Source organism: Hyperolius riggenbachi, chromosome 5, assembly GCF_040937935.1.
Source record: "Hyperolius riggenbachi isolate aHypRig1 chromosome 5, aHypRig1.pri, whole genome shotgun sequence".
Taxonomy (NCBI): domain Eukaryota; kingdom Metazoa; phylum Chordata; class Amphibia; order Anura; family Hyperoliidae; genus Hyperolius; species Hyperolius riggenbachi.
In genome coordinates this window covers 356,026,605-356,041,596 of record NC_090650.1, presented here as the reverse complement: position 1 = coordinate 356,041,596, position 14,992 = coordinate 356,026,605, and the positions used below count along the sequence as shown (strand labels likewise).

General features: G+C 45.2%; 1 protein-coding gene across 2 annotated transcripts in view; it reads right to left on the bottom strand.

The window, feature by feature from the left end:
* Positions 1-14,992, bottom strand: part of LOC137518960 (centrosome and spindle pole-associated protein 1-like) — a 53,215-nt gene that overhangs the window by 17,366 nt on the left and 20,857 nt on the right. For both annotated transcript variants that reach the window (XM_068237467.1, XM_068237468.1), the window contains exons 4-8: positions 10,978-11,052; positions 7,471-7,584; positions 5,810-5,958; positions 2,068-2,185; positions 1,224-1,371 (exon numbers count right to left, since the gene is read on the bottom strand). In XM_068237467.1, coding sequence (XP_068093568.1) covers positions 1,224-1,371; positions 2,068-2,185; positions 5,810-5,958; positions 7,471-7,584; positions 10,978-11,052 — 604 coding nt within the window. The remainder of the gene's footprint in view (positions 1-1,223; positions 1,372-2,067; positions 2,186-5,809; positions 5,959-7,470; positions 7,585-10,977; positions 11,053-14,992) is intronic.

The following is a 14,992-nucleotide window of genomic DNA, read 5'->3' as shown; positions in this document are numbered from 1 at the left end:
CTTACCTGGGGCTTCTACAAGCCCCATGCAGACATCCTGTGCCCTCGTAGTCACTCACTGCTGCTCCAGTCCCCCGCTGGCAGCTTGCCGACCTCGGAGGTCAGCGGGCCGCATTGCGTACATTTTTACGCATTCCAGCTAGTGCAGGTACATTAACACATACATTTTTACGCATTACTGGTTCAATGCGTACATTTTTACGCATTGAACCAGTAATGGAGCAGCAGTGAGTGACTACGAGGGCACAGGGTGGCTGCATGGGGCTGGTAGAAGCCCCAGGTAAGTGAAACTCATTTTTTTTATTTTGCTTGAGCCTTCCCTTTAAAGGAAACATCAGGCAAGATGCAAGAAGTCAGTTTTACTTACCTGGGACTTCCCTCCAGCCCCTGGCAGCCTGCGTGTCCCTCACCGCAGCTCTGCTCCCAACCAGTCTCCCGGGGTCCCCTCCGCAGCAGCCGCTGACCCAGCCAGGTTGGCAGCTACTGCGCTTGCGCAAAAGAACAGCCACGCCGTTCACGTGGCCGGGAGCTTTGTGCGCAGGTGCAGTACTCCTGGGTACGGGAGTGCAATCGCGAGTGGTGCGACTGCGCACTTGCGCACTAGCCGCCGACCTGCCCGGGTCGGTGCCTGCTATGGAGGGGACCCCGGGAGACTGGCTGGGAGCGGAACTGCGGCGAGGGACACATAAGGGCTGGAGGATGTCCCAGGTAAGTAAAACTGATTTCTAGCCTTTTGTCTGATGTTAAACTATACTAAATATAATTTTGCCTTCTTAAAACAAAAGATATTTGCAATAACTCAGTTTTGAGCGAGCAAGAAAGACCTCCCATGATGCATCACTGCTGAATATGCACAAGATCTCTTAATACCTCTAAAAGCCAGGCACACATCCAAAGCCTATATCCAATATATTTTATAGAGCCACACCAATCCAACATGCATACAGCCGTTTCTGCTCCACAGCAGTGCATGGCATGGATTGATATGGCTCTATGGGATAGGGCTTGAAACAATACTACATACCCAGATGGCTCAGATAACTGGATCAAATGGTATACAGAGGCCTTTTTTATTTTTCAAAAACTACCAATATTTTTTCTTTAACAAACCTTTATTTATGCACAATTAAAATGTTATGCTGCATAAAAATACAGTTTGAACTGTGGAAACAAAATAAAAATAGAAAAAAAAAATCTGCAATACATAAATCTTCCTGTACTTACTGACGGGCTTTCCCTTTGCATCTGTAAGCGGAGCTCCTCCTCCTCCTTTTCCCCAGGGGTTGTAATCCTTCATTTCAGCTTCAAGCTTGGCATCGTACCGATCACGTTCCTCTTTATCTTGTCTGCGCTTTTCAGTATTTCCCCTTATCTGTAGGCAAATAACCAGAGCAAACCTCTGAGTGTTGCTGTGTACAGACAGCTGGAAGTTGCAAACTTATATACTGTATATTCTGGCGTATAAGACTACTTTTTAACCCTTGAAAATCTTCTGAAAAGTCAGGGGTCATCTTGTACGCCGGGTGTCATTGATACCGGGTGATCCGCCCTATCCTGTTACCGCCTCTCAGATCTCGCTGCTGAGGACTGTAGTGAAGCGCGCAGGCGCACACGTGCGAGATCTGAGAGGCAGAGAAGGAGGTAAATAGGATACAAGGGTGGGCCAGAAGCATGAAAGAGGTGTGTTTTATGAGCATAGCGCAATCTATTCTTCCATACCGCTCTCATAAACATGTAGACAAGGAGAGATGACCAATCCACTTAGGGAGAGGGAGAGTTGACCAAGCCAACCAGTCAATCCCCTGTATACTGTTATATACTGGGTACCACATACAGTACAGCACCAGTATCTGTTCATACATAGCTCCAGTATGTTTCTTTTTTTATTTTTATTTGGTGTGCATTGGAAGAGGGGTAGTCTTATATGTCAGTATATCCCAAACTATATTCTAACTGGAAAAGTTGTGGGGGGGGGGGGGGGGGGGGTCGTCTTATACGCCAGAATATCTGGTAATTTAAAACCTCTCAGCCCAGTGAATGGCACTTAGGATGAGGCATGACACTGTACCTGTCTCTCCAGCTCCTCCTGATAGGACTGTGCTGCCTGGCGGTTCTGTCTTGGCTTTTCTTCTGGAAATGATCCTAAACTGGCCCCTTCTTCAGCACCTGCTCTCTGCTTACTGTCCCTAAAAACACATACTTTCACTGAATGCAGTCGATTGTGTTACAATGCAGTAGTATATAAAATGTGGCACAGGAAGCTGTAACTGCCACACCATTCTACATATTCCCCCAGTATGTCAATGTACTTGGGACATCTGTCCTGCCGTTTAAGTCCCTGCAAATATAATTCTTTCTGACTGCTGGCGTAACTACTCATTTGCAGCATTGGTCTCCAAAACACTCCCAAATCGTCGTCCCTCTAGGTGTTTTTCGAGATTGAGGAACAGATAATAGTCAGAAGGGGCAAGGTTGGCAAATAGGGTGGATGGGGCATCACTTGAAAGCCTAAGGAGGTCATTTTTGCAATACTGTGTGATGAGGCATAGTCATGTAACACAGGATGACAATGTTGGAGAGCTTTACTCAACGTTTTTTCTTGGATGCTATTACTTAGCTTTGTCACAGCACCGAAAACCAATACACAGCCATGTAATGGATGCAAAAATAGCACTTCCCTCCTTGAAAAAGCAGTACCATTACTAGTGGGGTTGTGGGGAATTCCGAATGGCTGCTGTTGCCATTCAGGTGCCTTGCCTGATCCTTTGCCTTGTTGCCAGCACTCCACCTTCCTGGGTCACGCAAGATTTGCAGCTACTCACTCCTCATAGTCACTGTTTAAGATGGCATCTCCGTATTTTTTTTTTTAATTTGTATATGGTTTTCATTATGGTTTGATTGCACATACATTTGTATGCACTTATTGCAGTCAGTATTTTTGATATTAGTACTTAAACTTTTTTTGTACATGGATGTAATATTATACTTACATATGTATATTATCTGTTATTATACTAGAAACCAAGATCAGCAGCACCACTCTTGACGAAATAGCTCTTTATCCAGACACGTAATGAAAATCACATGCCCAAAAAAATGGGCTTAGATGCAGCTACAGCCTGCTGTTTCGAATGCTTCTTTGTCAAGCTTGCAGCGGGCTGTAGCATCTAAGCCCATTTTTTAGCATGTGTTTTTAATTACGTGTCTGAATAAAGAGCTATTTCTTCAACAGTGGTGCTGCTGATCTTGGTTTCTTGAATCGGCGACCCTTGGGCTAGAGGCCTGCGCGGGTCCACTTTTTCATACCCGCACCCGACCCGCTTTGTTGAATTTGATACCCGCAACCTGCTTTTTTACATTTTCTTCTAAAGTGCACATTTAAAGTAACATTGGGGAGCTGTAAAGTTAATAAAACCTATTTTTATACACAAACCAAAGCTAAAGAAGGTTTTTAAAGATTTTTTTTATTTAAATGAACAGAAGACGTAATAGTCATTACAAATATCACAACAACCTAATAACCAATTTAAGTTTACAGGATCATCTATGTATGACAATCCAGCCTTCATAAAACAACCCAATGATAGCTATATGGGACTTGAATATGAATGTATGAAAAAAAAAGTTTTATACATACCTGGGGCTTCCTCCAGGCCCATGCGCACAAATCGCTCCCACACAGCCGTCCTCAGTCTCCTCCAGCTCCGGGTCCTGTAAGTTCTGCCAGTCTGTGCAAGAGAAATCATACCTGGGGCACTTCTCTTCACTATGCTGCAGAGATATGAAGAGGACGCACTTTTCTTGCGCAGACTAGCCACGACTGACAGAACTTATGGGACACACCGGTACCGGAGCTGGAGGAGAGTGAGGATGGCGGCGTGGGAGCGATCTGTGCGGATGGGGCTGGAGGAAGCCCCAGGTACGTATGTATAAAACTTTTTTTTACTATGTCTCTGGTACACCTTTGCGCTCCTGTATAGTGACATTCAGCATGAAGAAGAAAGGATATACTGTGCATGCATGGCTCAGTATGTCCGGGTCCTAGGTTTTGCGATCGCCTGGTTCGGCCAAAAGAACAGACATTACTGAAGGAGAGCTGCAGGAGAATGGCAAGTGACAGAGGGGAAAGGAAGGCGAGGTAAGTAATTGCTTATACCACCCTACCCACAACACATGCCTATTTAAAGTGTATGAGAACATGTAGGGAAAGAAATCTAAAAAAATGTTTCCATCCTGTCAGATCAAATCGATCGAAATCGGCCGCAGATCGATCGATAGGCAGTCGATTTTCAATCAATCACTGAAATCAACCAGTGTATGGGCCCCTATACATTACGACACCTCAGCAGCAAAATAACAATGGCATTTGAATGAGACAATCAGTGTTGCATAAAAGTACAACAATATGAACCAAAGCTAAGTTAATTGCAGCAGATTTATCACAACAAAGAAAAACAGCTGCAAAATTGGTTTGAAAGTAGAGCAGTGCTCAATATTTTGTTCCACTTTTGCAATAGTTTTCCCTCCATCTTGCATGAATGTATGTTAATAAATTTGCTCCATTGTCTTGTACCTGACCTGTCTGATAATAAAAACCTGTATTGAATGAATCTTCTCATTTGCAGCAAAAACATACCTGTGCTAGCTAGATGGCTGTGGATGCAGCTGCCTGGCCTTGCACAATTCTCTGAGAGTTTCTCAGTCAGTGTCTCTGCTTCTTTTCCAGCTCATGAGTGTGATAGGGTCTCCTCACTTCAGCTTTGAGAACATGCCCAGCCCAGACCCAGAACATTCTAGGCCCAGGACCTTGTCATGCTGCGAGGCCGTGGCACCATCTTGGCTTGGTTGGAGAAAAGCTCCAGTATTCCTGGATTGGAATCTGTCACAGAGCGCTTAGAGCCCATCTACAGGAGACTAGCAGCAAGGGGCAAAGGGATAACCTGCCAGTGCTTCAGGTACAGACCATAGGCGATCAGCAGCTGGCTGTGCACAGTGGATAAAAAAAATAAATCTTTAAAAGATGTGGGAGAGAGAGTAGAGGTGCTAGGGGTACTTCTGGCAACTTTACAGCAGTTTTTAGAAATTGAGGCCTAGTGTGCCTGGGGAAACTTGGGCCGATTTAATAGGTGGCTGACAGGAAGTGTGGGTCTGGTTTCGTAATGCCGCTGGGGGTCCCCATAGAGCTCTGGAAGGTGGTGTGAGGCAGGGGACCACCTTGGGAAATAGGTGGGTCAGAGCGGAAAGCACTTTAGGGGCCTAGGCATGTGGTGGAAAGGCTTGTGGAAGATCTACCTTTTCCTTGGTGCCCACGCTGTAATTGAGGCAGTCCGCCGTTCCTGCTAGCCGGTGACGTGGTCACAGGGGTGCTTAGCTGACTGCACAGGGAGGATGACAGGGGAATCCTCAATCAGGACAGGAGCACGAGACAAGAGCTGCCATCCTCCACTAGTGCTAGGCCACGCCTACATTCAATGGTGATTTTAAGAAGAACTAGGAGATGTAATTAGGCATGGATTACAAGGAAAACATCCTTTTTTAAAATTAAAAGGAATTGTGTCAGGTGTTTTTACACTGAAAGAGTACTTATAGTGAAGTGTTTAATACAATTAATGTAATATTGCTAAACACACTCCTCTCTCTCTCCCCCTCCCTCCGCAAAACCGCTGTAGCATCTTTTGACAGAAGCCTAATTGAAAAAAATCTGAAACTCTGTGGCTACCAGCCAGTGGTGTGGTCATGAGGCTGCAAGGTTCTCGGAGCACACAGGTTCCCTTTAATAAGGACCATACACACAGGGGTGCACAAAATACCTTTCTGAAGCAACGTTGTATCGCACTGGTCTGGCAGGCTGATTAAAAGCCTCCATGAAGGTGTAGGCATCCTTCCTTGAGAAGTCCTGATCTCTGAGGGACATTTGAGTTGCTGAATATTGTTCGAGCTTCACTCTGTTCTGTTCTTTCTGTTAACCAGAAGAGAACACAGAAGTAAATTTATATTTCACAGTTTAAAACCAGGAATACAATAGTGTGGTAAAAGTAATAATAATAGTGTGCACTGCAGCAGGCACCATATGCATGGGTGAGGGCAGCACGCACCATATGCCTGGGTGAGGGCAGCCCACACCATATGCCCGGGTGAGTGCAATGGGCACCATATGCACAAGTGAGGGTACCATGCACCATATAGCCAGGTGAGGACAGTGGGCACCATGTGCACAAGATAGCTTATGTCGATGGTTCCTGTGATTGTAACAACCCCAAGTTCATCTAAAAGAAAAGGAGCCCAGGAGCCCAATGGTGCAGATATGTGTAAGATTCAAAAAAGCAAATTGCTCAGGATGTATATACTCTCAAAGGTGGGTTGCAAATCCTTGCAACCACCGTCAGAGCAGGCGGAAAATTTACCGTCCCGCTCGGTTTTCCAGGTCTGTGACAGGAACTGGGTGGTTGCACTTCGGAAGTTCATTAGGACAACTAAAAGAAACTATCACCTCAGAAAGGTATGACAAGACACTTAGAACAAGGGTGGAGGCGCCCAATGCATAAATGGTAAGCTAAGCTGTTCACCTTATAACCAGAGGAAGCGGCAAGCACCCGCAAAACGCGTTGTCAATTTTATGTGCTTGAATAAAAGAGAGGTAAGATTACCTCTCTGGTTATAAGGTTATCAGCCTATTAGCCTATCTTTTATGCATTGGGCACCTCCACCCCTGTTTTAAGTACCATATGCACAAGTGAGGGCAGCATAAGGATTGTAGCAAGAACCAAGTGAAATGTTGACTGCATGAAAAAAACTATTCAATGGTAATACCCGTATATACTCGCATATAAGCAAAGGCACCCACTTTCCCCTTTAGAAACCAGGAAAGAGTGATTGATTCGGGTATAAGCCCCCCCTCCCCAGTATAGCTCCCTCCACAGTAGCCAGATGTGCCCCCAGTACAACTCATTCCTTCTCCCCATAGCCAGATGTGCCCCAAGGATGATATGATATAGTTGTGTCTCAAGACGCCACTAGATGGCATCATTGATATTAGACACAGATTGCCACACAGGAAGAAAACCAGATTATTGCACAACTGACACGTAGCTTGCACGTTTGGCTCCACAAGCCAGGAGACACCGGTAGTCTTGAGCAGCACACTCTGCACACAGCAGGAAGCCAGCTGGCAAGAGCAGGATCTCTAGTGCACGATCCTTACGCTCCTCTGCCATTAACAAAACCTGCTCCACCATCCATTCTACTCAACTGACTCGCATATAAGCCGAGGGGGTAACTTTTCAGCACATTGTAACTGCAATGGGAACCATAATAAATGGTGACTGCAGCAAGAACCATATCCAGTGATGGTGACTGCATTAAGAAATTAGGATTATACATTTTAAATTAAAAGTTTTAGTGTGTAATGCTTTGAAAATGTTGTGTAAACTCTTAGGTAAGAGTCAATCTATATTTATATAACACCACTTACTTGATCATATTCATCTGAAACAGCTTGGGCTAGTCGGTGTCTCTCTTCCTCCCCCTCCGTCTTCAGCTGGAGGAACTGATTGTATTCACAGTTTCTCTCATTCCGCAGCCTCTCCTTAGGAAAACAATTATTTCCAGGTTACCAGTTAACATGCACCTTTTACAATCAAGCATGGCATTTCAGCTGGTTGAACTCTGGTTGAATGGACGTATGTCTTTTTTTCAAACAAAATAACTATGTAACTATGTCATTTACATACCTCCCAAGTTTTTGAGATTAAAAAAGGGGGGGGGAGGGGTTAGGGGACACTTTAAGGCAAGGCCCTGCCACACCTCTACCACCGCCTCACCACACCCCTTGCCATGCACATCACAAATAATTCAGAATCAAACGATGGACTTTTATCATTCAAACCACACTGGTCCTTTCAATTATTAGGTTTTCTTGATTTTGATATTTTAGAAGAAGAAATATAACAATTGAATTGATGGGAATAAAATTTAGAGTCAGTTAAACACATTTTTCAGTAGAAAAATACATATATCAACTCAGATTTGTAGATCAGTCTTGAAAGAGAAACGAATAAGAAAGGAAAAAGGGACAAAGGGATTTGATTCCCAATAGGGGCTGCAGCCCGATCAGGGCCATTTTGGGTAGCAGGAGGGGTCGCAGCATGAGGGGAGAGCATTGGCCCCCACATCGGCAGGGAGAGGGGGGGGGGGGCAACTCTCCCCTCCCTCACCTCGGCTCTCCCCTCAGCGCGCTCCCCTCCTGCATTAATAGGTGGCAGTAGCAGCGGCAGGAACCCAAGCATACATCTGCGTTCCACCGCTGAGGTCCAATCTCTAAGGGTCACACGCTACTTCCTAACAAACAGGAAGTAGCGTGTGGCCCTTACAGATCGGACCTGCAGTGGAATACATAGAGGTATGCCTGTGTTCCTGCCACTGCCATATATTCATGCCGGAGGGGTGCGCGCTGAGGGGAGAGTCCGAGGTGAGGGAGTGGTAGGGGTGGCCACCCTCCCCGCTGATGTAGAGGCCAATGCTCCCCCCTCATGCTGCGACCTCTCCTGCCCCCCAAAATGGCCCTGAGCAAGCCCCAGAGGAAGGAGGGGGCATCCAATTTTTTGCAGGGGGCCCAGTGATTTCTGGGACTGTCCCTCCAAAAGAGGGACAGTTGGGAGCTATGCAATTATGGAACAAACTGCTTAGCTTAGCCCAAATCAAGACATAGATCTAAAAATACGATTTCACTGCTTAGTAATCCAAGTGCTCAGATGTTTCCTTTTCCTGTAAAATACGTCTTCTGCAGCTGCAAAACCAGAAGCACAGAGTTTACTATGGTAAGTCATGGCTCCACTGGTGTGGCTGCTGCAGTACTGCTCATTGCATCATGCCCACTGTTCATACTATGGAAGGCACAGTCTGAAGTGGCTGAGGTCTGAGCTCCTGACCATAGTATTTTAAAGCGGAATGAAACCCAGCATTTCTTCTTTGCTCTAAAAAATTATTTACGGCATATTATATACAACCAGCATTTTTTTTTTTACTAGAACAGCATTCAAAGGGTTACACACAGGGCTGGAAAGTTCAGTGCAGAGAAATGTGGACGCATCCGAAGTGTAGATAATGTTATCTTGTGTTTACTAATTAACTGTAAGTGTATTAAGTGAGGAATGTGACACATTCTCTGACTGTGGAGAAGCTCCTGGACACAGAGACATTCAAAGCATTTCTGCCTTCAATACATAATGAATAAAACCAGTTATGATTAAAATGCAAAGTCAGCTCACAAAGCAAAAAACTGTACTTTTGGGAACGTATCATTTCTAAATGAATACAAATACTTATGCACAAATGCAAATACGATAACCGTATGGCATTTAAAAAGTAGGAAAACATGTTTTTATTGACTATTACGTCAGGGTTTTATACTGCTTTAAAGGAGATTTATATGACATTAGTTAATCAAGCAGTTTGTGGACAGGAACACACAAAGGAAATAACTGTACCTGAAAGGTTGGCTTTATAATCATATCTGCATAAATTATGTCGTCCTGGTCTCTGATTTTTGTATATATTACAGCCAGAACCCAAAGTCTGGCCACTTCGGGTTCTGGCCGGGCAAAATGCAAAAAAGATTTTCGGATTCCCCACGCTCTGACAAATGAAGCCGGCTTCTCAGCTCCGATTCCCCAGCGGCCGCCTAATTACTGTTTCAGCGTGTAAAATGGAGCTGACTTTCCGGCTCCTCTCCCTGTCCCACCTCCTATTTAGCTCTGGCAGCCGGGGACGCTTGCATCCCCCCCCCCTTCCCCGAGTCATTCGTCGCAGCAGGGAAGCACAGCGGGAACACTGCAGACATTGCTTCTGCCAGCACCCGCTTTGCAGAAACGAACGGCAGGAATCCCTGTCGCAACGAACGACTCGGTAATTAGGCGGCCGCCGGGGGAATCAGAGCAGACGAGTATAGAGAGTATAAGGTGGCCGCCGGGAATCTCTGAATTCTTTTTTTCATTTCTAACATTGGCTGCAGTAAGACGGCCACTTCACATTTTGCGCGGCCAGAACCCGAAGTGGCTAGACTTTGGGTCCTGGCCGAAACATATATTTCTGCTGTGCTAGTTTGAAACTCCTCAAAAAAAAAAAAAAAAAAAATTTAAAATCTAACTAGTGTCCTTAAAAATACAGATCAGCAAGTTTACACACTAATTAAGCATGTTACCTTGTCTTAAGGTGTCCATACATCTAGCAATGATGGGAAGATTTGACCAAGAGATAAATCTCTTCAATTCATGTACATTAACTCCCTTGGCGGTATGATTCTTTCCGGAATTTAGGGTCTAAAGCCCAATCTACACAATACAATTCGATTACGATTCTATTTACGATCCGATTAAATTTTACATGTCCGATCGGGATTCGATTCAATTCGATTTGCCATTGCAAAACAATGGCAAATCGAATTGAATCGAATCCTGATCGGACATGTTGGATTTAATCGGATCGTGAATAGAATCGCAATTGAATCGTTTAAAGAGTCGTATTGTGTAGATTGAGCTTAAAAGCGGTACAATGTTGTTTTTTTTGCACCCTTTAAGACCCTAAAATCTGGAAAAAAACATTCTGCTAGGGAGATCTGTAGCAGCTCAGCACTCACCTTGCTGGGAACCAGCGCTGCAGTTTTCCCTCAGTCTTCGGTGTGGCGCTATAACCCAATAGTGAGATTGCCGCATCGATCTCACCATGGGGAAGCAGAGCCTCGGAGGAGAGGAAAAAGAATGGTGGCCGACGTCGGGATCCCCCGGCAGGGGAGTTAAAACGCCCGCTGCGTGCATTGCTCTGTATAGACCTCCCGGTGGCTACCACGAGTACAGCTCGGGGACACCGCTCCTGGCATGTTTTTTCCACCCCGAGCTGTACTCGTGATTACCGATAAGGTGGTTAATGGCTTTCCTGGGGGTTGGAAAGGATACAAAGAAAAATTATCCATTGAAAGTCCTACCTTTGGTGACAACCTGTCTCCAATAGGAAGAGACATGCCATGTGTGTCCTGTTCCTCTTCTCCTGGGCCCATCAACTGTTTTGATACAAAAGAAAGAACATAAAATTAAGGTCCGCAAAAGAAAGAACTTACACTGTAGAACACCTTACTACAGTCCAACCAATTGCAATGTGGTCACCAAATCAATTCTATGTATTATTAGGTAGCTCACAACGGTGCTCTAGAGGTCACCATGACAAGAAAAAAGCCGTTCCAAAGTTATCAATTTCTGAAATTCATTCTTCAATTCTGTTTAGTATTAGCCTCTCCATTATGCTAGATAAAGCTTGGTCGAGGCGGCAGTTAATGACCATACGGGTCTTTAGGCCTTCTGCAGTGTTCTCCCCAGAAATCTTTTCCAGCCGGGTGGCATGAAAAAGTAGCCGGGTGGGGCACAACCGGGGGAATGCAGGGCTGACGCAACTCTGCTAACAGCATAGGAGGCGGAAACAAGCTGATGTCAGGGTGCAAACCAAAATTAGATGGGTGGAGCATCTGTTCAAAAGAGTCTGGGGAGAACACAGCCTCCATATGGCTCTCATTTCAGGTGTGCTTTAAGAAATACACCATCTGTCTTAAAGGGACTCAGCTGAAAATAGTAAAAAGATTTTGGGGGAGAAAGCCCCAGGTATGTTTAAATCTTTTTACCATTTTCAGCTCTGGTACACTTTGAAGTGAACAGTGCTTTTTGTTTTATATGCAGCTACAGAAATCCGTCTGACAGTGCAGGTGAAACAGACATCGTATAGTTAACACATGTCCAGAGCTATACAGCTATATGTATTGGGCATCGTTAATGGTACTGATCGAACACGATTATTCAGTCAATGGTTTTGGGGTGGATTCCTCTACCAATCATCTGATTGGTAAAGTTTTCCTTGTTGTTTGTGGACCCCATCGATTGTTTCCAGCTGAATGCATTTATTCGATCAGGAATCGTGTCGCATGTCCATGCTCTACAGATTACTCTGAGAAGCTGATAATTCACACATCGATAAGAACTGTTTTTTTGTGTGTGAAAATGCAAAGTGCAGCATGGTCTGAAAAGACATGCTGGCCCTTGTGATTTCAGCGGTTTATTAAGCCTCATACACACAGGCTACAACTGTCACCGCAACCACGTGACACGCGCATGTTGCGGCGACAGGTCGCCCGTAGGGCTGCACGATTTTGAGTAAAAATCGAAATTGCGATTTTTCCTCTCAAAATTGTGATTTCGATTTATTCACAATTTTTTTCCAAACAAGCTTTAGCGGGGGGCGGATCCACTGGCAGAAGCAGTGCATATTTGCTAGTGAGGCGGGCAGCGGGGGGAGACTTTCAGACGTCTATAGCAAAACGGTGCCCATAGAAAAAAGAGGGGAAAAAAATGTCTATCTAAATAGCAGCTGTCTGGTTATTGTGGACATCATCTTCTTCCTCCGCTGTTTTCAATGGCCAAAGACTTTCATGCTTTTTAGTAACAGTTCTATTTTTTACTTGTAATTATCTCCTGGTTTGAAATGGCTGTGCCTTCAGTATGGTGGCTTCACTTTTAATAGCTGGGGTGACGGTGAATGAGGCTCTCCAACCCCTCATGCTTTGCAAGCCTGGCGCCACATCTCTCTTCTCGGCTGTGTAAGGATATGCTAGGTTGACAGCGGGGGAGCTAGCCGGGCAGCGGGCGGGGAGGAGGCGAGTCCAGTCCAGAGCAGCACACAGCTTCTCCAATCGCTGGACAGCAACGGTATGACGGCAGCGGTAGGCGGAGCTGTACAGAGTGTACAGCTCCGCCTACCGCCTCCGTCATTCCATTGCTATCCAGCGATTGGAGAAGCTATGTGCTGCTCTGGACTGGACTCGCCTCCCCCCCCCCCCCGGCTCATTAACTTCTGAAATATGCACTGTTTATGTGGCTCGGCGCAGCTATAGTCATGCGGCAAAGCGCGGGCACTAAAAACCGAAAACCGCCGGCTACTGACGATCCCCTTCACAGTAACCGCGGTTTCGGTTTAAAACCGGGAAATCGTGCAGCCCTAGTCGCCCGTGTGTATGAGGCGCGCACCCCGAACCGTCGCTCGTCAGAGCTGTCGCCAGGCGATTGACTTTGCCAATCACCGGCAACAGCTGTCGCCGCAACTGTCGCTAGTCCGCCGTGTGTATGTGGACTAGGGACAGCAACTCCATACGCAATGTATGGAGCTTCCGGCGGAGGGGGGGGGGGGGGGGGGGGGGGTTGGGGGCAAACCTTCGGCGACAGCTTCCGCCGAATCTGTGTCCCTCTGTGCCGACGTGTGTACGGCCGTTGCACAGAGGGACCTGGCGACGAGCTGTCGCTGCTTTTTTTTTTTTTTTTATTATTATTTATTAAGGCTCTTGTGTATGAGCCATTAGTGTATCCTTATTGTTAAAAAGGTGGGGGGAGGGGAGAATAAACGTCAGGCCTATTTTTTTTGTTGTGTGCAAACTGACTGAGGTCACAGCTGGGCTGCCAGCTACAAGAGTTTTGCCTGTATCTGTTCTGATCAGGTTTTTTCTCTTCAGTGCTGCTGTCAATGAGCTCCGTTCTCCAGGCAGCTAAAACATCCCTTTCTATGCAGTTAGTCCGGAGCTGCTCCTTGCGTCTTGTGACAGCTGCGGAGGAGGTGAGTGATTGCCTGCACTTCCCACTATGCTCTACAGTCTTCTAAACAGAAGTGCCGTACATTTCACAGAGACGGGCAAGTTGGTACGACAAGTAATTACGGATACACATTCAGAGCGGAGGGAGGGAGAGAGTCAATTGACCTAGTGATGCAACTGTGAGGAGGAAAGGAGGCACCGAATTACAAAGCAAAACGGCCGTAGTTTGCCCAGCTTTGCCTTTATAGCCACACAGGTACCAGACTGCTTGTGTGCGCCTCGTTCCTGGAAGAGCACGCTGCAGTCAGATGGTCCCGCCTACCGCCGAGCCGAGCTAATAACTGTACGAGCCTGATGGTAAGCACGAGATCTCGTACACAGAGGAGAGAGCCCAGCGTGTGACGCAGCCGGGCGGGGGCTTATCTCACCCGGGCGGCCCGCCCACCTATTTAATCCTGGGAAGAATACTGCTTCTGGGCAGAATAATAAGAACAGCTGGTTCGTGCTTTACACATTCCAGTTAACATGCTACAGTGAGGAACATAATTATTTGAACACCCTGCGATTTTGCAAGTTCTCCCACTTAGACATCATGGAAGGGTCTGAAATTCACATTGTAGGTGCATTCCCATTGTGAGAGACAGAATAAAAATACATAAAAAAAAAAACCACAAAAAAACAGGAAATCACATTATATCATTTTTAACCATTTCAGCCTGCGGGTATTATTCACCGTATGCATCCGAGCAACTTTCACCTCCCATTCATTCGCCAATAACTTTATCACTAATTCTCACAATTAATTGATCTATATCTTGTTTTTTCCGCCACCAATTAGGCTTTCTTTGGGTGGTACATTTTAAGAATTATTTTTTCTAAATGCATTTTAACAGGAATATTAAAAAAAAATGGAAAAAATTATTTCTCAGTTTCGGCCATTATAGCTTTAAAATAATACATGCTACCATAATTGAAATATATGCGTTTCATTTGCTCATTTGTCCCGGTTATTATACCATTTAAATTATGTCCCTATCACAATGTATGGCGCCAATATTTTAATTGGAAATAAAGGTGCTTTTTTCAGTTTTGCGTCCATCACTATTTAAAAAATGTTCGCAATATACCCTCTTCACTTGCATATTAAAAAAAGTTCAGACCCTTAGGTAACTATTTATGTCTTTGTTTTTTGTTGTTTCTCTAGTTGTAATTTTTTTTTCACTAAAATTTTATTTGGGTAATTTTTGGTGTGTAAGTTGAACAGTTAATTTTAAGTAATAATGTGGGTTTATTTTATTTAAAAAAAAAAAAGGTATGTAGATGTAGTTTTATTATTTGCCCACAAGAGGGCCACAGTGAGATTATTTTATTTTTT